Source organism: Delphinapterus leucas, chromosome 14 (assembly GCF_059928025.1).
Source record: "Delphinapterus leucas isolate spDelLeu-1000000601 "Yukka" chromosome 14, BTC_Dleu_Yukka2, whole genome shotgun sequence".
Lineage (NCBI taxonomy): Eukaryota > Metazoa > Chordata > Mammalia > Artiodactyla > Monodontidae > Delphinapterus > Delphinapterus leucas.
In genome coordinates this window covers 5,512,121-5,538,133 of record NC_143142.1, presented here as the reverse complement: position 1 = coordinate 5,538,133, position 26,013 = coordinate 5,512,121, and the positions used below count along the sequence as shown (strand labels likewise).

At 50.8% G+C, this 26,013-nt stretch overlaps 1 protein-coding gene across 3 annotated transcripts in view; it reads right to left on the bottom strand.

Annotated features, from left to right (window-relative positions):
* The window catches only part of SCARB1 (scavenger receptor class B member 1), a 108,546-nt gene that overhangs the window by 33,938 nt on the left and 48,595 nt on the right, over nt 1-26,013 (bottom strand). For all 3 annotated transcript variants that reach the window (XM_022598201.3, XM_022598205.3, XM_022598203.3), the window contains exon 2: nt 2,432-2,589. In XM_022598201.3, the coding sequence (XP_022453909.1) occupies nt 2,432-2,553 (122 nt within the window). In that variant the 5' untranslated portion in view covers nt 2,554-2,589. The remainder of the gene's footprint in view (nt 1-2,431; nt 2,590-26,013) is intronic.

The following is a 26,013-nucleotide window of genomic DNA, read 5'->3' as shown; positions in this document are numbered from 1 at the left end:
GATGTCTGCACCGAGCTTGGCCGCCTCCTCCCCATCTGTCCTCCCGCCACCTGCCCACTGCAGGACATGGCACCAAAGCCTCTGTAACCAAATCCCAACACGCCCCCTGCCCCTGGCCAAGCCGCTGCTGTCCCTCATCAGTCTCTTCCCGGGCTTCCCTGCTCCTCCGGGGCAGGCAGGGAGGATGGTGGTTAGGAATATGCACTCTGAAGACAGAGGGTGGGGTCTTGAATCCTGTCTCCATCATTTACTACCCCAGCCTCAGTTTTCCCACCTATAAAATGGGAGTAATGGCACTTCCCTGGCGGTCCAGTGGTTAAGACTCCGCACTTCCGTTGCAGGGGGCACGGGTTCAATCCCCGGTCGGGAACTAAGACCCCACATGCCGCAGGGCGAGGCCAAAAATAAAATAAAATAAAATGGGAGTAATAACAAAACCTACTTCATTAGGTCCCTACTTGTGAGGATTAAGTGAGCTAATGCGTACCAAGCAATTAAAATGGTTGCCAGATGCATTGAAAACATTACAAATCAGCGGCAAGTTTCATTGCTGCTATGCTGTCATTATTCTCCCTTGTTCTGCAAACTGTTCTCCACAGAGCATCCAGAAGAATCTTTGGAAAGGGGAAATCAGATCACGTCATCCTCTCGCCCACCACCCTCCTTTGCACACAGGATAAAACCAAGCTCCTACTGTGGCCTCCGGGGTCCTCACCATCTGACACCATCCCGTTCTCGGGCTTCCTCTCTCCCACTATATCCCTCACTCCTAACACGCCAGCATTTACGCTGCTTGGTTTCACCTTACTTGTCCACTTGTTTATTCCCTCCCCGCTCCCCATCGGAATGTCAGCTCTGTGAGGCAGGGGCTTTTGTCTGCCTTTAACAGTGAACGGGGGAACTTCCCTGGGGGTCCAGCGGCTAAGACTCTGCTCTCCCAATGCAGGGGGCCTGGGTTCGATCCCTGGTCCAGGAACTAGATCCCAAATGCATGCCGCAACTAAGGAGCCCGCCTGCCGCAACTAAGACCTAGCGCAGCCAAATAAATAAATAAATATTTAATAAAACAAAACAAAAACAGTGAACTGGCACAGTGCTTGGCACACAGGAGGCACTCAATAAACGCTTACGGAATGAAGGAATAAATAGGAACTTTGGCAAACCAGACTCAGCTCTGACACAGAAGCCTTTCGTGGGTGAGCTAAGCCAGGGTCACAGTTTCCTGAGGGCACAACAGGCAGAACAAGAAATCGGGCCTCGTATTCCGACAGGCCTCCCTGCCTCTTGGAAAACTGCTCGGGCCAATCTAACGAGCCCAGTAGCCACTGGAGATCTGCACCCTCTCAAAGAAAACAATCAAACAAAGAGGCTGTGGCAGGAGTGGTCAGAATGGAACGGAGCAGGACCCCAACAAATCCTTTCCATGTGCCCCATTTTGTGTTTGTAGGAAATAGGCTTCATTCAGCTTCCTTGACCTCCCCTGAGTTCCAAAGGGTAGATTCAAACAGTTGCTAATCAGGGGAGGGAGGGGATACAGAAACAAAGGAGGAGCAGTCAGGAGACAATAGTGCCGCCTTGGGGCAGGGTCCTGGTTCCCCCTCAAAGGATACACAGAACAATATCTTGGAGTTGTTCTGTAGGAACTAAGGCCCCCACCCAGGTGGAGGATGGTAACTTCAGGCCGAGCACAAGATTCCTGGGACACCACCCTGTTACCTCACCACCAACCAATCAGAAGAAAGTTTTGCACACAGTGGGAGGTGATGAAGGCTCTGACCCGCTCCCCAAATGATTTCCCTTTAAAAACTTCCATGGTCAAGCAGAATCTTTGGAACTGGTTTTTGGACATGAGTCCGCCTTCTCCCCAGGTTGCCGGCCTCCTGAATAAAGCAACCTTTCCTTTCCAACCAACACTTGCCTTTTTTTTTTTACTTTTTGGCCTCACGGCACGTAGGATCTTAGTTCCCCAACCAGGGGAACTGTGCCCCCTTCAGTGGAAGCTCGGAGTCTTGGCCACTGGACCGCCAGGGAAGTCCCAACACTTGCCTTCTGAGCAGCGAGCAGCTGAACTCAGGTAACAATAATATGTTAACAGCTAATGTTTATTGAGCACTTACTACATGCCAGGCACTGTGCTGGGCTTTCTGCTAAGCATCTTATCCAATCCTCATAACCACCCACAGTGCGTACTGTCATCTCCATTTTACAGAGCGGGAAACTGAGGCACAGGGAAGGAAAGGCCTGTGCCCACGGTCAGAGAGCTGCTGAGTGGCAAAGCCAGGCAGTTGCTCTCCAAGTCTCAAGCGCTAGAGCACAAGATTGGGAGAAGCAGATTGACCCTGAACAAGCCCCACTACTGCGAGGGGCCTGTTTTCTCATCTGTAAAATGGGGTGATGACCTGAGTCCCAGCCCAGCCCCCTCCATCCTCACCTGTACACGTAGGGTCCGCGCTCCCGCACCTGCGGCTTCTGGCCTTGGAGGATCTCACTGGGGTTGACGACATCGAAAAAGTAGACAGAGAGGTAGAAGGGGACGGGGATCTCCTTCCACATGTTGAAGGACAGGCTGCTGGGGTCAATGCGCACATTCTGTGGGGGATGAGAAAAACAGGTCCATGAGGAGGAGGGCCAGGGCCCCCGCCCACCTACCCACCCGGCTCCAAAACAGCTGCCAGGTGCCAGCCTGTGCTGCAGACTCCACAGTCACATCAGGGAAGGGGCTCCCTGGAGGGGGGTGCTCTGGGGGCAGGAGGAGGTGGGAACGCTGCTCTGGAGTTGACATAATTAATGTTAATAGGTAATATTATTTTTACGTGGTATTTTTTTTTATAAATTTATTTTGTTTTTTATTTATTTTATTTTGGGCTGCGTTGGGTCTTTGTTGCTGCGCGTGGGCTTTCTCTAGTTGCGGCGAGCGGGGGCTACTGTTCGTTGCGGTGCGCGGGCTTCTCATTGTGGTGGCTTCTCTTTTTGCAGAGCACGGGCTCTAGGCACGTGAGCTTCAGTAGTTGTGGCATACGGGCTTAGTTGCTCCGCGGCATGCGGGATCTTCCTGGACCAGAGATCAAATCCGTACCCCCTGCATTGGCAGGTGGATTCTTAACCACTGCGCCACCAGGGAAGCCCTTATGTGTTATTTTTAAAATGTGTTTTCATAACGGCAGCCTGATTGGGGGACCAGGAGGTGGCCGCTGCTTGACCACAGCACTTGGCACCCAGCGGAAAGTGGGCTCTGTGTGCCAAATGCGTCATTCATTCATTCACTCATTCATTCAACACACATTTTTTAAAAACTTTAGTATAATTGATTTACAATGTTCCAGGTGTACAGCAAAATATTCAATTTTACATATATATATATTCTTTTTCAGATTCTTTACTATTATAGATTATTATAAGATATTGAATATAGTTCCTCGTGCTATACAGTAGGTCCTTCTTGTTTACCTACTTTATATATAGTATTGTGTATCTGTTAATCCCAAATTCCTAATTTAGCCCTCCCCATCCCACTTCCCCCTTTGGTGATCATAAGTTTGTTTTCTATGTCTGTCAACACACATTTATTGAGCACCTACTACAAGTCGGGCCCTCTTCTAAGACCTGGGGATAGGAGAGCGAACAAGACAGACCCAGATCTCCAACATCGTGGGGCTCTTATTCCAGTAAGGGAAAGGTCTTCAATAATTACGGTAAAGTGCACGCTAGGTGACAAGGCATAGTGAAAACACAGCAGGGACATGGAAGAAGGCTGCAATTTTAAACAGAGGAGTCAGGCAGGTGAAATGTAAGGAAAAACAAAAGACCAAAACTAAACCAAAATTAAAAACTAAGGTCACTGAGGGGAACACGTGTATTTGGTGGTGGTGGGTAAGTCTATGAAGAAGCCACAGTCCGTGCAAAGGCCCTGAGGCAGGGAGGAGCTGAGACAGAGCATTCAGGGACAGCAAGGAGGCCAGCATGGCCAGAGCAGGGTCTATGAGGGAAAGAGCAGAAGGAGATGGGAACAGAAGCAGTTTTCCACGAAAAGCCAGCAAGGCAGAAATTTATATAAACTATAAATCTCCAGATTTATAAAGCTTGGCCAAAACTTGATTTCCTTAAACGGCGGAAGATAACAGGTCTGAAGCTCACTCAGAGAGTCTGTCAGATACACTGGCCTCTAATCCCTGCTTCACTCTTCAGCTCTGAGCTCCCTGCCCCAGTGACACAGGAGGTCCCCCCAGTGCCACCCAACCCTGCCCCCGCCCAGCCCGACCCAGCCCATCAGATAGACGCTCAATGTTGCAAAGCTAGATATCTGGGCAGCTTGCATCACCCTCACCCTTTCTTTGAGCGTGGTCTTCCAGGACAAGGACAGCCACCCCCACTGTCCCCAAACAGACTGTCCCAGAACCAATGGGCAGCAGCCCCAGAGGAGGCAGAAGGCTGGAGCTGGAGATCAGGCTCAGCCCCATGTACCCAACCGGCAGGCTCTGGGAAGGAGCAGATTTGGAGGGAGTCTGACCCGAGGGCCCTTCGGGCAAGTTAGTCAGCCCTGAACCTCAGTTTTGCCATCTGTACAATGGGGCCAGTGACTCTGTAGCCTCAGCTGTGCCTCATTTGACCTACGTGGCATTTAAATGAAGAAAAGTTGAACTCATTGCCAAGAACAAAAAACTGGGAGATTTAACATAAGATCTGGACTTCAGGGTTCTCTTGAAAATATCAGGAGATCAGAGACTTGCCTTCAGGTGTAACAATCCTTTATTGATAAACACGTCTTCCTACCAGCTACAGGAGTCACAAGGATCATTTTTATAACCCGAGCATCCAGTACCTGCAAATAAAGGTGACTAGTAAACATGGTTCGTACAAAGCAACAAAAACGGGTATTTCCCTGCTGGAGAGGGTATGGAGAAAAGAGAACCCTCCTACACTGTTGGTGGGAATGTAAATTGGTGCAGCCACTATGGAGAACAGTGTGGAGGTTCCTCAAAAAACTAAAAATAGAATTACCATATGACCCAGCAATCCCACCCTTGGGCGTGTATCCGGAGAAAACTCTAATTCGAAAAGATACATGCACCTCAGTGTTTACTGCAGCACTATTTACAATAGCCAGGTCATGGAAGCAACCTAAATGCCCATTGACAGACGAATGGATGAAGAAGATGTGGTACACGTATACAGTGGGATATTACTCAGCCATAAAAAAGAATGAAATCATGCCATTTGCAGCAACATGGATGGACCTAGAGATGATCGTACTAAGTGAAGTAAGTCAGACAGAGAAAGACAAATATGATACATATCACTTGTATGTGGAGTCTAAAAAAAAATGATACAAATGAACTTATTTACAAAACAGAAACAGACTCACAGACACAGGAAACAAATTTACGGTTACCAAAGGGAAATTAGGAGGTTGGGATTAACATATAGACACTACTACATATAAATCACTGTGCTGTACACCTGAAACTAACACAACAGTGTAAATCAACTATACTCCAATATAAAACTAAAAAAAAAAAACACGAGCATTTCCCAAGCGGTCCTGTGTGTCAGGTGCTTGATCTAGACTCTTCACTGCATTGTCACTTCCCTGACTAGCACCACGATCCTTCGAGGCAGCCACTATTATTATTATCATTATTATTACTATTATTATTATCGGTTTCCTTTGTCAGTTTTAATGAAGACGTAAGTGAGGGAGTTCGGTGCGGGGTGCAGGAGGGTGCACTGTGACAGGTGACAGCTGACCTCTTCAGTGCGAGGGAAAAGGCCACAAGACCCTGGTGGGGGCCAGCCCTGAGCGCACCTCTCCCAAGTTTAATGCAGGGAGGGGGAAGCCAGCATCCGGGCCTCCCAGCCCCCAGCTCTGGAGCTGCAGAGCCCAATGAGGGCACATCCCCGGGCGGCCAGGAGAGGGGAGGAGGGACGGAGTGGCAGCCCCGTGCACAGCTGTAGGGAGGGCCCGTCCCCAGCTCAGTCCTGACACATACAACCGAGAGGGCAATTCGGGTGAGCACGGAGGTGGGGGAGGACATGGTGAACGGAAGGGGTCACCCCCCCCAAAACAAAGACAGCAGTTGCAACTTCCCTCCGGGCCCCTGAGGTCCCCGGGGCTTGGGTTTTTCCAGCTCCTCCCATGTTTTGTGAGCTGCCAGAAATCCAGATGTTTCTATGGCATCTCCCAATTGTTTCAATGGCAGCAACTTATTTTTCAAAATCAAACACACCTGGGGGCTTCCCTGGTGGCGCAGTGGTTGAAAGTCCGCCTGCCAATGCAGGACATGGGTTCGAGCCCTGGTCTGGGAAGATCCCACATGCCGCGGAGCAACTAAGCCCGTGAGGCACAACTACTGAGCCTGCGTGTCTGGAGCCTGTGCTCCTCAACAAGAGAGGCCGGGATAGTGAGAGGCCCGCACACCGCGATGAAGAGTGGCCCCCACACCCCGCAACTAGAGAAAACCCTTGCACAGGAACGAAGACCCAACACAGCCAAAAAATTAAAATAAATTAAAAATTTAAAAAAAATGTGCAGTTCCATCACATTTAAAAAAAAAAAAACAACACACCCGGGAGGCAGATCACACATCTTAAGGCCACGGCTGGACCGCCGGGATGCCCCTTTGCCACGCCTGCTGGAGCACCTCACCTGCACCATCGCCCAGAAGGGGTGACCTCTCCGTGTTACGGCGGGGGTGGGACTGGGGCCCGCGAGGCTGGGTAGCTCTCACCTTCCCCACTGGCCCACAGCAGGTCCCACCCCAGAGGCCATTCCCCCCCCTCCCCCTCCCCCCTCCCCCCTCCCCCCCCCACCACCGCTCCCTCCCACCAGCCACAGACTTGGAGAGTGGAATTCAAACGTCAGCCTGGAGGCTGCTCGTGGGGTTGCAGGTGTGTGTGGGGGGTTGTTAGTCATGCAGGATGGAAATCTTTAACCCAAAGCAACAAAGACAGGCCCACAGGGAGGACTGACAGAGGGGCAGTGCCATCACGCCCTCTCTCCATCCCCCATCCACAGAACAGATACACCCGGGGCTAGTAGGTAGGGGGCCCGCCTGTCCTGGCTTCAGTCAGCGCACTCGGCCAGGAGAAAAGCGACATCAATCCAGTTTCCTTCTTTTGACGTCTTTGGGATAAAATGTAACAGGGAAGAGCTAAATCTGACTCCATGTTGGACCTGTTTCTTTCACTTTAACCTTTGCTTGCCGCTGCTTTTGTTCACTTAAAGGACTCTGTCTATACAGAACCGCCTGCCTCGGGGAACCCTGTCCCTCTGCCTGAATGTTAAACCAAATGCCTTTGTTCAGGGAAGCATCCGGACCCTGTCCACCTGTGCACGGCTGCAAGAAAGAAGAAGTGAACACATCCCCTCCCCGAGGCTGGCCATTCCAGGGGATATTCGCAAAACTTATGGCCTTTTTACTTTACTTCCTCATCTCCTCCCCCTCTCTGTGCTAGAAAAGAAACTGGCATCCAAACCCTGTAAGATGGTTACTTTGAGACATTAGTTGGCTGTCTTCTCCGTCTGCTGGCTTTATGAATGAATAGTCGTATAGACAATGGACTCGAGGACACGGGGAGGGGGAAGGGTAAGCTGGGACGAAGTGAGACAGTAGCATGGACACATATACACTACCAAATGCAAAACAGATAGCTAGTGGGAAGCAGCCGCATAGCACAGGGAGATCAGCTCGGTGCTTTGTGACCACCTAGGGGATGGGATAGGGAGGGTGGGAAGGGGACGCAAGAGAGAGGGGATATGGGGATATACGTATACATATAGCTGATTCACCTTGTTATACAGCAGAAACTAACAAACATTTAAAGCAATTATACTCCAATAAAGATGTTTTTAAAAAAAAATTCGTATTCCCTGCCTCAACACCTCGTCTCCAATTTATTGGCCTGTCGTGTGGCAAGCAGAGCGAGCTTGGACTCGGTAGTAAAAATATATAACATGAGATCTACCCTCTTAGCAAATATTTAAATATACAATGCAGTATTGCTAACTCTTATTCATCATGCATAACTACTGTTACTACTACTACTACTACCAATAATAACAAACATAAATAAAGAGGTTGGGAGGAAACTTTCGGAGGTGATGGACATCTTGATCGTGCTGATGGTGTCACAGGTGTATACTTCTCTCCAAACTCATCGAGTTGCATAATTATATACATATAGCTTTTTAAAATGTCAATCATACCTCAATAAAGTGGTTTAAAATTTTTAAAAGTTTCCAGTTCCTGCCTCCCTCCCCCAGCCCTGTTTCTTGGCAAAGGTACCTGGACACGGACAAGGCTTTTTTGGAATTTCGGAATCCCTCTGTGCTTTCCTAATCTCCTGGCCTGCCCACCCAGTTCAGGGATAAATCAGTGCCAAATCGATGAGTCACCAGATGAAGCCATGTGTCTCTCCCTCCAACAGAAGGGGTTTTGGGGCCCTGAGGTCCCACCCCTGTTCATCGGGCAATCTTCTGTGACCCAGCTCTGCTTTCTGGGATAAGTCACTGATCCTCTCTGCACCTCAGTTTCCTCATCCATAAAATGGGTGTAATGATAGCGTCCAAAATAAGTGGGTATGTAGAGGTAAACTACAAGCTTAGAACAGGGTCCAGTAGAGCCTGGGGACCCAGAAGATCAGCCATGCAGTTACCTGGCACGAAGTGACCAGCCCTTCCTCCTCCCCCTGTCACTGCCCCACCTCCAGTGGGGGTTGGACTTTGCACCGCTTGCGATCCACAGGATAACTTTGTTTCGGTCACACCGGACCACAGGCTTCAGGACCAGGAAGCTGATTAGATAACAGTGCACAGGCCAAGCTCAGGGCCTTTTGACTAACATCTGATTCTATCCCTGCCCCCTCCCCTAAGGTCAAAGATCACAGCCCGAAAACAAAGACTGAGAGAGAAGGCCAAGGTGATCCCTCGTTGGACGCCACTCCCTTTTATCCAACCAGATTCTCCAGGCTCATTCTGGACAGTCAGGAGGGCTGCCTGGAAGAGAGGGCATGTGAGCTGGGGATTGAACAAAGGAGTTGGGCTTTGCCAGGGAAAGAAGATGGGGAGGGCGGTCCTGGCAGGGGCCCCGCCTCTGCAAAGGCTAGGAAGCCTTTAAGAGCATGACTTACCTAAATGTCCATCAATCGCAAATATGTTTTTAAAACAACTCAAACATCCACAATGGATAAACCAACTGCTGTGCATCCATACAATAGAATAAATGCTCGGTAATAAAAAGGAACCAACTGCTGATAAATGCCACATGGATGAACCTCAAAAGCCTATGTTAGGGACTTCCCTGGCAGTCCAGTGGTTAAGACTCTGAGCTGCCAAGGCAGAGGGCACAGGTTCCATCCCTGGTCGGGGAACTAAGATCCCGCATGCCGCATGGCGAGGCCAAAAAAAAAAAAAAAATTAGATAAAAAAGCCTATGTTAAATTGAAAGAGCCAGATACAAAAAGCTACATACTATATGATTTCACTTATATGACATTGTGGAAAAGGGAAAACTCTAGGGACAGAAACCAGATCGGTGGTTGCCAGGGGCTCGGGGGAGGGAGGAAGCTGACTGCAAAAGGGCATCAGGAAGCTACTTGGGGTAATGAAAATGTCCCATCCCTTGATTTTGGCTGCCAAACAGGTGAGATGTATACATTTGATAAAGCTCATCGAACTACACTTAAAAAGGATGCATGTTATGGATGAACCTTGAAAACACGACACTAAGATTTTCTGACAGTTTTATTGAGATCTGATTCAGATACCACACAATTTATCCATTCAAAGTGTACGACTCAATGGTTTTTAGTCTATTCTCAGAGTTGCGCAGCCATCACCACCATCTAATTTCAGAACATTTTCATCACCCAAAACAAAACCGCATTAGCACTCAATTCTCTCCCCCCAGCCCCTGGCAACCACCAATCTACTTTCTGTCTCTATGGATTTGCCTTTTCTCAGATAAAGAGAATCATACAAGTCTTCAAATGTGTCCCTAATTCTCTATTTCTTAAAAACAAGCAGAGACACAAAAGGCCACATATGTCTTCTTTCACTTAGCAAAATGTTATCGAGGTCCTGATCATCCATCCTTTTTATGTGTAGTTTGTTGAACTTTATCCAATGTATATACCTCACCGGTGTGGCAACTAAAATCAAGAGATGGGACATTTTCATCAAGCCTTTTTTAAAAGGGTGTATATGAGCACATCTATGTTCACAGCAGCATTATCCACAATAGCCAATAGGTGGAAGCAACCCAAGTGTCCATCGATGGATGAGTGGATAAGTGCAGTGTGGTGTACCCAGTGTTATTCAGCCTTAAAAAAAGCAGGAAATTCTGACCCAGGCTATACACCATGGATGAACTTTGAAAACATTACTAAGTGAAATAAGCCAGTCGCAAAAGGACACACACTGTGTGATTCCGTTTACGTGAAGTGTCTAGAATAAGCAAGGGAGTTCCCTGGTGGCCTAGTGGTTAGGATTCCGGGTTTTCACTGCTGTGGCCCAGGTTCAATTGCTGGTCAGGGAACTGAAATCCTGCAAGCTGCGCGGCGCAGCCAAAAAAGAAAAGAATAGGCAAATCCATAGGGACAGAAAGCAGCCTGGTGGTTGCCAGGGGAGCATTGCGGAGGGACTCCTTAATGCGTATAGGGTTTCTTTTTGGGGTGATGAAGACGTTCTGGAACCGGACGGTGGTGATGGCCGCACAACATCGTAAATGTACTAAATACCACTCAACTGTATGCTTTTTAACGGTTTAAATGGTGAGCTTTATGCTAAGTGAATCTTACCACAATTTCAAAAAGAAAAAAGATTAGCTGCAAATTAAAACGAGATATTTCCCAAAAGATGGACACAAATTAAGTCACCTGAGAAAACCAAGTGCGGGTAAAAGTGTGGAGAAACGGAGGTGCCCCAGAACGTGAGCACGGCACGCCCCCATGACCCTGCGGTCCCCCTGCTCTGCACACTGGCTCTCAGACACTGCTGGCCCCGCCCAGGACCACGACCTACACACCTGGGGTGACTGAAACAAGCTTCAGGAAAGAACACCCGCCTTTCCAATATGATGCCACTTACACTCCCAACGGATTATTTGCTCCTCAGATATTCTCTCCCAGTCCATTCTGTTTTTACAGTGTTGGCCCCCACTGACCCTAATCGTCTCACATCCCTCTATCGGATCACAGCCCACAGCTGGACAACTCTGCCCTAGAGACAGTCCCACGTGTGTGCGAGAGGGCTGCAGAAGAATCGTCGAGGGACTTCCCTGGCAGTCCAGAGGTTAAGACTCCGTGCTTCTACTACAGGGGGCACAGGTTCAATCCCTGGTCGGGGAACTAGGATCCTGCATGCCTCAGAATCGTCGAATCTCGAAAAGGAACAGACGGTTCAGCAGATTCTCAGCCAGAGATAAATCGGGCTTCTGCACACAACTATATCAGGCAAAATGAATGAAAGGACCGGGTCTACCTGGATAAGGCTCAGAGAAAGAATCTTGAGTGAAAAAAAAGGCAAGCTGCAGAAAGGTAACAGTCACTATTGGCTCTTCACATGAATTTTTCAAACACACAAAATAATGTGGAACATTTTATTTCTTGAAAATGCTATTAACCTAAAAGCTGCCAGCTCAGCATTGGTCTGTAAGTCCCTCCATCTGGTCTGGCCCCTGTGGCCTCTCCAGGCCCCACATCCTACCATGTCCCTGTCACTCACTCAGTCTGTCCATGCTGGCCTCCTTGTTGTCCCCTGTATATGCAGGCACACCGCTGCCCCAGGGCCTTTGCATGGGCTGTTCCCTCTGCCCTCAATGTTTTTCCCGAGGTAGCAGCATGGCCAAATCTCTCGCCCCTCCTAATCTTTCCTCACATGCCCCCTTCTCAGGAAGACCCACCCCATCCACCTTCAAATTCCTGAACACTCCCCAGCCTGCTCTGGGTTTTCCATAGTCCTTGTCACCTTCCGGCATAATTATAATTAATTGTGTCTATTGCTCTTCATCTGTCTGCCCCGCTAGATCATAAACCCACCAGGACTGGATCCTCAGCTGCTCACTGATGTATCTCCAGGGCCTGGAACAGTGCTTGGCACTCAGCAGGTGCTCAGCAATGTGAGCTCGGGAACAAATAGAATCAAAGTAGAAATGTCTAGGGAGCGGCGATCTGCTTTCTCCTTTGTGTATGTTTTTAAAAGCTCGTAATTGAGGGAATGTGGGGAGGCGGGCGTGCTGCGCGGCTTGCAGGATCTTAGGTCCCTGACCAGGGATTGAACCCAGGCCCACGGCAGTGAAAGCGCAGAGTCCTAACCACTGGACCTCCAGGGAATTCCCGAGATAATTTTTTTTTTTAAATACACAGAGAGCATGGCCTATTTGGGGCCCAAGCAGCTCAGTGGACGTGTGATGCAACAAAGGAAAATTTCATGTTTCAATTAAATACATCTTAAAAATTACCATTTTAATAAAAATGTGAGCTGCGGGCTTCCCTGGTGGCACAGTGGTTGGGAGTCTGCCTGCCGATGCAGGGAAAACGGGTTCGTGCCCCGGTCCGGGAAGATCCCACATGCCGCGGAGCGGCTGGGCCCGTGAGCCATGGCCGCTGAGCCTGCGCGTCCGGAGCCTGTGCTCCACAACGGGAGGGGCCACAGCCTCAGGACTGGGGCAAACAGACGTTGAGACTCGGACCACTACCCCATCCAAGGGTGGTCCCACCTCCAACAGACCCCGTCTCCTCTCCCGGCCAGGCAGCGAGGACCCTGCCTAGGGAAGGGGCAGAGCAGATGTCCTGAGGCCCGGAGGATGCAGGGTGAGGGACAGCAGACCAGCCTTCTGTTTCACAGAGAGGCCAGCGGGAGTCAGGGGAGAGGCCCAGGCCTCACACGGCTGTCCCTCCAGGGGCCTCAGGCCAGCCAGGCAGGCCTCCTGCACACGCATGGGATGAGCTTGGAGTAGAGAAGCAGGCAGAGGCTGAGAGGGGCCCCATGACTCCAGGGACCTCTACCTTCACCCTCAGGAGCCAGCAGCCAGAGCACGGGACCTCAGCTCACAGAGGCCAGAAAAAGCATCTCTTGCCGGGTCTCGAGGGCCAGGAAGTCCGCGACCCCCAGTGAAACCACCTACCAGGAAATCTCCTCTCGCCCATCTCCCGAGCAGTAAAGCATCTGTGTTAGGCCCCTTGGGCCGCTGGAACAAAGTCACACACTGGGCGACTTAAAACATGTAACCTCTCCCAGTTCTGGAGGCCAGAAGTCCGAAATCAAGGCGTGGGCAGGGCCGCGCTCCTCCAGAAGGCTCCAGGGCAGGCTCCTAACTTGCTCCTCTAGCTCCCGGTGGTCTCAGGCTTTCCTAGGCGCATCCCTCCAACCTCTTCCTCTGTCATCACATCCCCCCTCTCTATGTGTCCTCTTCTTATAAGGACGTTCTTGTTGGACTTAGGGCCCACCTGACCCTTACCTTAATCACATCTGCAAAGACCCTATTTCCAAATAAGGTCACATTCGCAGGTAACGGGGGTTAGGACAGGACTTGGAAGTACCATTTTTTGGGGGGGACCCTATTCAGCCCAACCCAGGGGCAAAAAGCCAGGGCAAAGCGAAGTGATCAGGGTGTCGCTTGAACCCACAAGTGGCCACTGCCCTCCCACGGCACTCTCCCTGCTCCCAGGATGGCCCTGACTGCCAAATCCAAAACCCCACTCTCCAGGTGCCACCTCCTCCACGAAGCCTTTGGGGAACTACCTACGATGAGCCTGCTCTGACCTAATTAGGACCCAGGTCATTCTGTGGACAGTCACCCACTCCGTGCTAGATGACATGTTCTGAATTTAAAGATGAACAAGACGGGGCCCCTGAGAAGCTGGGGGAGGGTCGGGGAGCTGGAGAATCCTATCCACCATCTGTAAAGCACTACTCAGGTAGCAAAACACTTCCACCTACCTCACCTCATTACATTCTCAAAGGCCCATGGAACAGACACAGACACTGAAGCTCGAGGACCAATTATCACCCCGATGTCACAGGTGCAGGAAGAGACCAAGCCACAGGTCCTGCACCAACATGCAGGCCAGTGCCCTCACATTTCTCTCCCACTGGGCTCAGAGCACACGGGACAGGAGTTTCGCAAATTAATCATTAATTTTGACCTGGCCATTGAATTGCAAAACCCAATCCCTCCCCCAGTGATAACAGGCAACACACCTCTGACCAGATGAGCCAGGAGGCTGATTCACCTGTCTGAGGCCAGGTTCTGGGACAGGACCAGACCCTTCCCACTCCAGTCACTTCCTACCCCCTGCATCCGAGGGCTCCAGAGATGTCCCCAGCCCCGTGGGGCCCGTGAACGCAGGGAAGACTGCAGCATGGGCTGACTCAGTCTGGAACGTCACACCCTTGGGAACGTCACACCCTTGGCTAATGTTCCAACTTCTTTTGATTTTAAAGGTAAGAAGAATGAAAGAAAAGGTTTTTTTATAGAAAACCCAAGCACGTTGCTGAAACAGCAGGGTGAGTTGCTTAAGCTAAGAAGTTGAGTCATGCTTGATTCCTCCATTTCTCTCCCACCCAAAAACCATCCATCAGGAAGCCTTGCTCTAAGATGCACAAAAAGTCCATCCAACCACCCCAGCTCCTATCGTCATTTGCCCTGACAGGCGCAGTCACCTCTTCACCGGTTTCCTCACTTTTGCTTTTGTCCCTAGTCTATTTCCTGCATAGATCAGAGTTACCCTTTTAAAAGGTACATCTGATCATGGTATTCCCCCCACTCAAACACCTCCCACGGCTCCCTACTTATCTTGGAAATAAATCCAAATCTCTTGACAGTGACCTACGAGGTCTTGCACCATCTGGCTCCCTGCAGCTATACCAATCGTAGCTCCCTTTGCCGTCCACCTCGCTCACTCTGATCCAGCCACACTGGCCTCATTGTTCCTGAGCCCATTGGGCAAGGTTCTGCCACGGGGCCTTTGCACTGACTGTTTGCTCCTCCAAGGGCAATCTTCCCCCCGATGCCCACATAGGTGACCCCCTCATTTCTCAAGTCTGAAGTCACTTTTTCAACGAGACCTTCCCTCAACAATATTTACTGGTTTCTCACTGCATGTCAGGCTCTGTTCTAGGTCTGGGGACTCTAGCAGTGAATGAAATGGACAAAGAAACCACCCTTTCTAAAGTAGCCCTTCCCCCATCACATTCTATCCATCACCTGTTTTGTCTTCCCAGCATTATCAACACCGGCAATTCCTACGTATTTGTTGACAAGTCCCCCTTCCTGCTGCCTGGACTGCGGACATGATGGACTAAGCTACAGCAGCCACCTTGGATCATGAGGCAGTCTTGAGAATGGAAGCCGCGCACAAAGGATGGTAGAGTAGAAAGATAGGAAGCTCAATCCCCGTGGCTTCACAGAGCCACCCCACCTGCCCTGGGCAGTGTAGTCATCAGAGAAAGGTCCATTAGACTCACAAGGAGATCCTACACCATACGCCAAAAAGGCTAACACGAAAAAGACTGGGATAAATAGGGAGTATGCGATTAACAGTTACACACTACTATATATAAAATAAATAAGCTACAAGGATTACTGTATAACACAGGAAACAACATGCAATATCTTATAATAAACTATAATGGAAAATAATCTGAAAAATATACATATAATAATACTTAAATACATATATATAACAGAAAAAAAAAGGATAAGAAAAAGACTGACAATAACAAATGTCAGCAAGGATGTGCAGCAACCATGAATGCTCACACACCGCTGGTGGAAGTGTAATTTGGTACGATTGCCATAGAAAGCACTGTGGCGTTATCTCCTAAAGCTAAATAACGCAAATGTCCACAAACAAGTGGATGGATGACAAATGGGGGCACCTTCGTACAATGGGACGTCACCCAGCAAAGAAAGGGAGTGGACACAGATGAACCGTACGAGCACAACGTGACGAAGAGATGCTCGACACCCAGGAGAACTCGCTGTATGAGTCCGTTTATGTGCTATTCCAGGGAACGGGCAAAGCTAATCTCTGGTGATAGGGGTGGGCGTTGACAGAAAGGGGTGCAGGAGAGCCTCTACAGGTGAGCGTGGCAAGTGTGCACGCCCACGTAAAACTTCATCAACCTCCACACCTAAGGTTGTGCACTTTCCTGTATGGATGTTAAATTTAGATTTTTTTTATTTATTTATTTTTTGTGGCTGAGCCGCGCAGCTTGTGGGATCTTAGTACCCCAACTAGGGATCATACCCGTGCCCCCTGCAGTGGAAGCACAGAGCCCTAACCACTGGACTGCCAGGGAATTCCCTAAATTTAGACTTTTTTTAATGAAAAAGAAAATTAAAGCAAAAAATTTTAATATGGAGGTGAGTGCTTTTAAGCCATTTATCACTCCCTCAAGGCGAGCCTCAGCCCACAAAGGCTCAACAAGGGGGCTGCGTTCCATCAAATCTGACCTCTGGGCTTCCCTGGTGGCGCAGTGGTTGAGAGTCCGCCTGCCGATGCAGGGGACGCGGGTTCGTGCCCCGGTCCGGGAAGATCCCACATTGCTGCGGAGTGGCTGGGCCCGTGAACCATGGCCGCTGAGCCTGTGCGTCCGGAGCCTGTGCTCCGCAACGGGAGAGGCCACAACAGTGAGAGGACTGCGTACCGCAGAAAAAAAAAAAAAAAAAAAAATCTGACCTCTGAAGCTCTCCGCCTGCCCCCTGGAGAACAGCGAGGAGACCAATGGGGGCATGGGGGGTGGGGGGCGGGGGGGCCGAGAGCGACCCCCTACAAGCAAGGAGACCCAGCCCTACGTCTGCAGCGAGCTGCTCCCTACTTCCTAACTTCCTGCCCTTCTCCTCCTGCCAGCAGGGGCCCGACACAGCTTCCTGTGCCTCGGTTTCCTCATCTGTAAAAAGGGATTGGAAACAGGACCAACCTCAACAGGGCCGTCATGTTGACATAACGGGATGAGCACGGCACTTGCCCTCTGTGCACTTCCTCCCCAGACCCAGAAACCACAGTCGAATCATGAGAGAAGCATCTGACAAATCCCAATAGAAGGGCATCTGACAAAACCGCTGACCGGTGCTCTTCAAAATCGTCCACATCACCAAAACCAAGGATGGTCTAAGAAACGGGCACGGCCGAGAGGAGCCTGAGGGGACACAGTGACTAAGTGTGACATGGTGTCCCGGACGGGATCCTGCGACAGAAAAGGGAGGTGAAATAGAAATTAAGGAAATCTCAACGAAGTGGCAACTTTAGTTAATACTAATGTATCACCACTGGTTCATTCGCTGTAATAAATGGACCACACTAACTAAAGATGCTAACAACAGGAAGACCAGGTGTGAGGTACACTCTGTACTATCTCCTCCATTTTTCTGTAAGTCTAAAACTGTTCTAAAATAGGAAGCTATTGAAACACAAAGCAGGACCTATCTCACAGGGCTACCGTGAGGTTCAAATCAGTGCCTGGCCAAGTCACATCAGAGCTTGAAGCAAAGGAAGAATGTGAGCCCCTAGATACATTTTTTTCCCAGAACATTAAAGTCGTTGAAAAAAATACTGAAATGTTTAAAAGTAGATATATTAAAAGAATATGATTTACGTTTAAATATTTTACTTAAACGGGAACCAGAATTTGTTATAATTTTACTTCCCTGGCTTTAATGGAAGCAAATTCATTGCATTCGTTTCCTATTGCCGCTGTAACAAATTATCGAAAACGTACCAGCTTAAAACATCACAAATTTAGTACCTTACAGTTTTGGAGGTCAGAAGTCCAAAATAGGTCTCACCCCGAAATAGGGCTAAAATCAAGGTGTCGGCAGGGCCCGCTCCCTCTGGAGGCTCTCGGGGAGAATCCAAGTCCCTGCATTTTCCAGCTTCTAGAATCCTCCCACATTCCTTCAACCTCTGCTTTCATCATCACACTCTTTCTTACCCCCCTGCCTCCCTCTTACCCTTAGGATGACACTGGTCCCACCCAGATAATCCCGGACAATCTCCCCATCCCCCAAATCCTTAATTTAATCACAGCTGCAAAGTCCCTTTTGTCACGTGGGGCAACACATTCACAGGTCCCAGGATCAGGATATCTTTGGGGGGGCCATCGTCCCACCTGCCACACCCACTCAGAGATGCGGGGCTTCCTCCCATACAGCCCCTTCCACACCCAGGAGCACCCAAACGCCGCGGCAGAGGGACATTTGTTCCTCATGTACCGCTTCCTTTCCAGAGCATCCCTGTCTGCAGCCAACGGGCGGGGCCCCCGCCGGGGACACGGTGGACCAGGTCCCACCGTGGGAAGCCCACTGCCCTGAAGTGCAGCCCCACGCCCAGTCCAGGATGCTCGGTCCAACCCTCCTTAAAAGAAACACAGGGCTGAACACAGTCTGGGTGGGACTTCGTGCAAGTGCTGCAGTGCGGGGTGGGAGGGACTTTGTTCTCAAAGCTTGGATCTGCAGAGAAGCCCTTTTTGGGCTTCAGACGGGCCCCTGCCTCCTCCCGAATTCTAAGACCAAAGGACAGTCTGGCTTCACAGTGACACAAGGGTGTCCCTCAGAACAGGAACTGAGACACCCCCCAAAGAGCTCAGCCAGCTGCAGTGTCAGCTGGGAACACGGCGCAGGAGGGACTGAGGGGCCCTAGAAGGCCAGCCTCCCCTCTCCTGGGGCAACATCAGAACCAGGGGGGCGTCTCCCCAAAGCAGGCCTCCAAAAGCCAACAGGTTCCCACAGGACAGATTGGGGGGAGCAAAGGTCAGAGGACAGAGCGATTCGGGATTCTAGGGGGCCTCGGGAAGCTTCCTGGCTGGGCAGAGACCGGTCGACCACTGAGCCGCACTTCCTCAGCCCCCCAAAAGGGACCCAACTGCAGGGGGGGGACGCAGGGCATTTCTGAATAGCTGATCAGGTTCTTCATTTCAAAAACTCATCGCTCCTCCTTGGAATTCGTTTTCATGCGATAACAGCATGGGGGCAACGTCAGGGGCAGCGGGTCTTCTGCTTCATGTCCTTGTTTACCATGGACCTGTTCAAGCAGTGGTTCTCCAAGCACGGTCCCTGAACCAGCAACACCAGCATCACCTGGGAACTTGATAGAAAAGCTGGCTCTCAGGCCCCATCTCAGACCTGCCGACTCAGCAACGCTGGGGGGGTGCCCAGACATCTGTGTTTTAACAAGCCCTCCAGGGCTTCTGCTGCAGGAGACAGCTAGCGAACCACCGTGTTAGAGACTCAGACGAACCTCTATACGTGCTTCACAATAACTCGGGGAAGGAGAAATGGATGCAGGTGGTGGTACACATGAAACCGGAGGGCGCGGGACTCAATGTCCATTAACGCAGAGGAGTGGCACAGGGCAATCATACTGTTCTCTCTCTCTCTCTTTTTTTTTTTTTTTTTTGCGGTACGCGGGCCTCTCACTATTGTGGCCTCTCCCGTTGTGGAGCACAGGCTCCGGACGCGCAGGCTCAGAGGCCATGGCTCACGGGCCCAGCTGCTCCGCGGCATGTGGGATCTTCCCGGACCGGGGCACGAACCCGTGTGCCCTGCATCGGCAGGCGGACTCCCAACCACTGCGCCACCAGGGAAGCCCTCTTTTTTTTTTTTTTTTTTTTTTTTTTTTTGACCACACCCCGCGGCATGTGGACCAGGGATCAAACCCGCGCCCCCTGCAGTGGAAGCGCGGAATCTTAACCACTGGACCGTCAGGGAAGTCCCGTGTTCTCTCTTTTTTTTTCAGGGACATTTGAAATTTTCATAACAAGTTTCTTTTAAACCACTTAAAGATTCGAACCCCTCCCCCACCCCCAAAGAAAAAGACAGGTCTTCTGTCTTCCTGAAGCCAACTCCACAAACTGTCCGATTTGGCCAGTGGATGAGTTTTGGATCACATAGTATTTCTAAATATTTGAATTTGCTGACAACATCTTAAAAACGGTAGATAGGGCTTCCCTGGTGGCGCAGTGGTTAAGAATCCGCCTGCCGGCTTCCCTGGTGGCGCAGTGGTTGAGAGTCCGCCTGCCGATGCAGGGGCCAAGGGTTCGTGCCCCAGTCCGGGAAGGTCCCACATGCCGCGGAGCGGCTGGGCCCGTGAGCCACTGCCGCTGGGCCTGCGCGTCCGGAGCCTGTGCTCCGCGACGGGAGAGGCCACAATAGTGAGAGGCCCGCGCACCGCAAAAAAAAAAAAAAAAAAAGAATCCGCCTGCCAATGCAGGGGACACGGGTTCGAGCTCCGGTCCGGGAAGATCCCACATGCCGCGGAGCAACTAAGCCCGTGCGCCACAACAACTGAGCCTGCGCTCTAGAGCCCGCGAGCCACAACTACTGAGCCCACGTGCCACAACTACTGAAGCCCGCGCGCCTAGAGCCCGTGCTCCACAACAGGAGAAGCCACTGCATTGAGAAGCCCGCGCACCGCAACGAAGAGTAGTCCCCGCAACTAGAGAAAGCCCGCGCGCAACAGCGAAGACCAAACACAGCCAAAAATAAATAAATAAATAATTTTAAAAATAAAAATAAAAATGGCAGATAAATTCTGGATTTCCGGCTTCTTCTGAAAAACCAGGAGATGTGCCAGCACTGGGCCTGGGCCTCCCCACATGGCCCAGCCTGCTGAGCTGAGTAGCAGCTGCTCCTGGTGTGGGATCTGCTCTCCAGGCTACCACAGGCCTCACTGCTTCCTATCACCTCACACCAGGTGGCTTCACTCACTGGAGTCGCTGCATGGCCCTCACGGGTATCTGAGTTTGCAATGCCTGTCCTACAGTAACACAGCATGAGAACGTGGCACTCATTCCTTCCTTCATTCATTCCAACCCTGCCTGAGCATCTAATATGCTCAAAGCTGGTCCTCAGTGCTATGGGGGGCAAAGTTCATCGGAGAGGAGCTGAGCAGGGATTGGAAAAATGACGGGTTACTCACAAATGACTCAGACACACAATAGGAAGAGCTCAGCTCATCAAATGTATTTATTGGCAACCACTGGCCAGCACCAGAACATCGTTTAACATTGGCAGGACTGTCAACCACTTTGGAATATTGTTGGGGCACTAGCTACTAAAGCTAAAGTCCATGCCCTACATCCCAGTAATTCCATTCCGGGGTATCACCTAAGAGAAAGGAAAACTCACGTCCACACAAAGACTTGTACACGAATGTTCCCAGCAGCTTTACTGCTGGTAGCCTCAAACCAGAAACAGCCCAAATATTAACCAGACATCACTATATATTCACACAGCAGTGAGAAAGCACAGCCATGTGCAATGTGGGTGGATCTCACAAGCCTAATGTTGAGCAAAGAAGCCAGACCACAACAGTACCTGCTGGGTGATTCCATTTCGATAAAGTACAAAGCCAGGGAGAACTAAGCTATGCTGGAAGAAGTGAGGGTAGCGGTCACCCTTGGGGCTGGGTAGCAACAGGGGGGAGTGCAAGGGGATTCTGGGTGCGCTGCTGATTACTTGGGGATGTTCAGTTGTGAAAGTTCTGCCTGCCCGACATGTACTAGGCTAACGTTGACAACGATGCCAGCATTTACTGGGTGCCAGGCCATATGCTAAATGAGCATTCGATGTGGCAGGCCCAAAGGCCACCTTTATCCGCTCCTCCCACTAAGTGAACCCTGACTTGCTTCTAGTATTGGGGAGAAAGCCCTAAATCTCAGAGAAAATGGGCCCAGACAGTAGACCAGGCCCATGAGCCTGTCTAACAAATGAGAAGGAAAAGGAAGTCTGCTGGCAGCTTCTGAGAAAAAAAAGATCCTCTTCCAATAAAAGGAAGAACTGAACAGAGCCCTCCCATGGCACCATCCCTCCTTCTGGCTTTGAATGATGTGTGTGACAGTGTGATGTCCGGCACTGTGGCAGCCATTATGAGGCTATGAGGGCAAGGCTGAGAGAGCTGCATAGACACTGACCCAGTCCCCTGACATCACTGAACAGCTGAATAAATCTGGAGACATCCACCACCTCCAGTCTCTCATGAAGCACAATAATAAACCTCTGTATTATACCAGCCACTTGGAAGCAGCTTTTCTGTTGCTTGCAGCCCAAAACATCTCATTCGATGCAATGCTTGCTTTCATCTAAATATGACAATTAGTCCGTGAGGTAGGTACGATTATTTGTTTTGTTTTGTTGATGAGGAAACTGAGGCACAGAGAGATTAAACTACTTACTTGCCCAAGGGCACAAACCCAGTAGTGACAGAGGGTCCTCAACTCCAGTCTGCCCCCAAAGCCTGAGCTCTAACATTCTACTGTCTCCATAAAGGCTCACCACAGGTGTGGATAGATAAGGATCACAGGGAAGGGAGATGACTGCTGGAAGGCGCACGCAGTTCCGATCCCAGGCTCCCAGGAAAATCAAGCACAATCTCACCCTCCACCTGTAAGCCGGGGTCTCACCTGGACCCACCAACTACACTACCGTGATGGGAACTCCAGGCAGTCTACCTGTCTGTGCTCTTTAGGACGAGCACAGTCTCCCCCAGGGCTGACTTCTGCCCCACTTTCTCCACATAATTCAGGCAGAGGACAGCCCTTCCTTCAAACACCACAATTTCACCCCAATAATAAAGCAGCCTGTTTGCACGCAAGAAAGGGCTCAGCAAACTACAGCCTGCGGGCCACATCTGGCCGGTTTCCGTTCATCCCGGGAGCTAACAACGGTTTTACATTTTTACATGTTTGGAAAAAAAAAAAAAAGAAGAAGAATACTAACTCAAGACACATGAAAGTTACATAAAATTCACATGCTGGTGTCCACAAATAACGCTGTGTGGCACTCAGCCAGCCCCCTCACAGATATATGGTCCACGCAGCTTCTGCACCACGGCTGCGGAGGTGAGAGGCTGAGGCAGAATCTGTTTGGCCCGTAAAGCTGAGAATATTTACTATTTGTTCTTTACAGAGAGTGTGCCAACCCCTGTCCTCTGCCCCTTGGTCCCCTGACCAGCCACATGGAGACGTGAGTACCTCCCTCTCCTCCTTGGTGGCAGCACCGAGAATCAAGTGACAAGGACATGCACTGATCTGAAGAAAGCACCCGGGTGTAAACGGGCCACAAGGACGCTTGCTAAATGAGCTTTCCGCCACTCACCTTGGCCCTGGTTCCAGAACGCGTGCGGAAGCTTGCCAAGGTCTCGTAAGATGGCGTAACGGTGGTTTGAGCCCAGAGGAATCAGGCTCAGGGGCTGCCTCCTCCAAAAGCTCAATCTTTTGCAAGAGGCTCAGCGTCCTGTAATCACCCTGGCCAGGGGCTGGGCAATCCGGTCTACCACCTACGAACCTGAACCCGATCCCTAACGCCCCGATTGGCGGGGCGGTGGGGAGGGGCGGGAGGAGGACCGGTACTGATCTCCCCTCAGGTTAAACCCCATCATGACTTTTTTTTTTTCTTTTTTTTTTAGCTGGGCCACTCGGCACGCAGGATCTTAGTTCCCCGACCAGGAATCAAACCCGCACCCCCTGCAGTGGAAGTGTGGAGTCCTAACCACTGGACCACCAGGGAATTTCCCCCATCACTTTTTAAAATTGTGGTCAAATACACATAACAGTACATGTACCATCTTTACCATTTTTAAGCGTACAGTTCAGTGGCATTAAGTACATCCACACTGTCGTGCAATCATCCCCACCATCGGTCTCCAGAAATTTTCATCTTCCCCAACTGAAGTTCTATTCCCATTAAACACTAACTCCCCTCCCCCAGCCCCTGGCACCCACCCTCTATTCTCTGTCTCTATGAATTTGCCCCCCCGCAAAGGGACTTCATATAAGTTGAATCACACAACATTCTACTTCATATAAGCAGAATCACACAATATGTGTCTTTTTGTGTCTGGCTTTTTTCACTTAGCATGATATCCTCAAAGTTCATCCACGTTATAGCCTGTGTCAGAATTTCTTTCCCTTTTAAGGCTGAATCACATTCCAGTGTATGGATGGACCATATCCTGTTTATCCATCCATCTAGTGATGGTCACTTGGGTTGTTTCCACCTTTCGCCTATTGTGAAGAGTGCTGCGGTGAACATGAGTGTGCAAATATCTCTTCAAGTCCCTGCTTTCAATTCTTTTGGATATGTACCCAGAAGTAGCATTGCTGCATCCGATGGTCATTCTATGGTTCAATTTTTTGAGCAACTGTCAGACTTTCCCACAGCAGCTGTGCCATTTACATTCCTTCCAACACTGTACAAGGGTTCCGGTTTCTCCACAACCTGACTAATCGCTGTCATTTTTTGACAGCAGCCAGCCTGGTGGGCACGGGGTGATGGTTCACTGTGGTTAGGATTTGCACTCCGCTAATCATGAGTGATGCGGGGCACTTCCATGTGTGCCTGTTGGTCACTTGCATATCTTCTTCGGAGAAATCTCTATGAAGTCCTTGGCGCATTTTCTAATCGGGTCGGTTTCTGTTGTGAATGAGTTGTCCCACCAAGAATTTAGGACCAGATTTACGGCCCACACTTTCCATCTGCTCTTGACTGCCCTCCCGGATATTTCCATCTTAAAAAACAGCTCCACCAGCCACTGAATCCCTCAGATAGAAGTTCAAGAGACTTATTTCTCTCCTCCCCTCCCATCCCGAGTCTAATCCATCGGCATACCTGGTTCACGCTCCCTACAAGAGGAAACTTGACTCTGTTCCCTCCTTCCAATTATACTGCCTCTGCCTTGTCCCGAGGCACCCACCGTCTTCCCGTGCCTCCTCTCAACCCCCCAACACTGCCTCCCCGCCCCGCAGCAGCCAGAGGGCTCTGTAAGACACGCATCAGATCATGCCCCGCCCCCCACTCAGAACCCTCCACTGGCATCTCAAGGAATTGAAACCCAAATCTCAACTCCTCCCCATGTCCTACAAGGCCCCGGCCCGCCCCTCCCCTCTCACCACCCACTTCTCCCCAAGCCCACGGCCTGCTAATCACATTGAAGTGATAGGTTGCTTTTCACTCCAATGTGACAAGCCACTTCCCACCTCCGGGCCTTTGCACTTGCTGTGCCCTGTGCCTGGCGTGCTGTTCCTACGCCCAACTCCTCAGCAGCTCCAACGGCCCCTCCTCAGGGAGGCCCTCCTGACCACCCACCCAAAGGAGAAGGACCCGGCCTGGGGTGTCCAGGACTGCAGCTCCCATGCCTGGTACAATGCCCAGCACACAGTACGAGCTCAGAACACACGCGCTGAAGGCTGCTTACGTCCCAAACCACAAAGAGGAGTCAAAGAACATCCTCCCCACACCTGCTCCCCGGGTTGAAGGACTTCTGAAACCTCAGCTGGACGCTGCCCCAGCCCCCGGCCTTTCTCCCTCCCCCGCCAAGGACACAGATGGCCAGGACTGCTGACAGCTGTACCCCACTTATCTGGGCTCCGCGGCCACACACAAGCTGCCGGAGCCCAAGGGAGCACGGAGGTGACGTCATTCTCCTGCAGGATAGGACAGGGAGGGCCCGGCTGCCCCCCCGAGGACAGGCTCCCACCCAGGTCTATGGCCACAGCCACCTCCGTTCCCAAGCCCCCAGGCCATGACGCTCCAGGTGCCTGACACACCCTTCATCACCACAGCCCCACCACCCCTACCCCCACCATCCCCACTGCTCTCACCAGGAGGAGGCAACACTTGAAGCACTTTGCTCCCTGAGTCCTCACGATGGCTCCATGCCCTGGATGCTAACATCATCCCACCTTACAGTTGGGGAAACTGAGACTCAGGGAGATTAGGTCACTGCCCAAGCATAGCCAGTTTTCTGAATCCTCAACTCTATATATACTGCCACATATATTCATAATTACAGTCAAAAATTATATTTTTAGGGCTTCCCTGGTGGCGCAGTGGTTGAGAGTCCGCCTGTCGATGCAGGGGACGCGGGTTCGTGCCCCGGTCCGGGAGGATCCCACATGCTGCGGAGTGGCTGGGCCCGTGAGACATGGCCACTGAGCCTGCGCGTCCGGAGCCTGTGCTCCGCAACGGGAGAGGCCACAACAGTGAAAGGGCCCGCATACCGCAAAAAAAAAAAAAA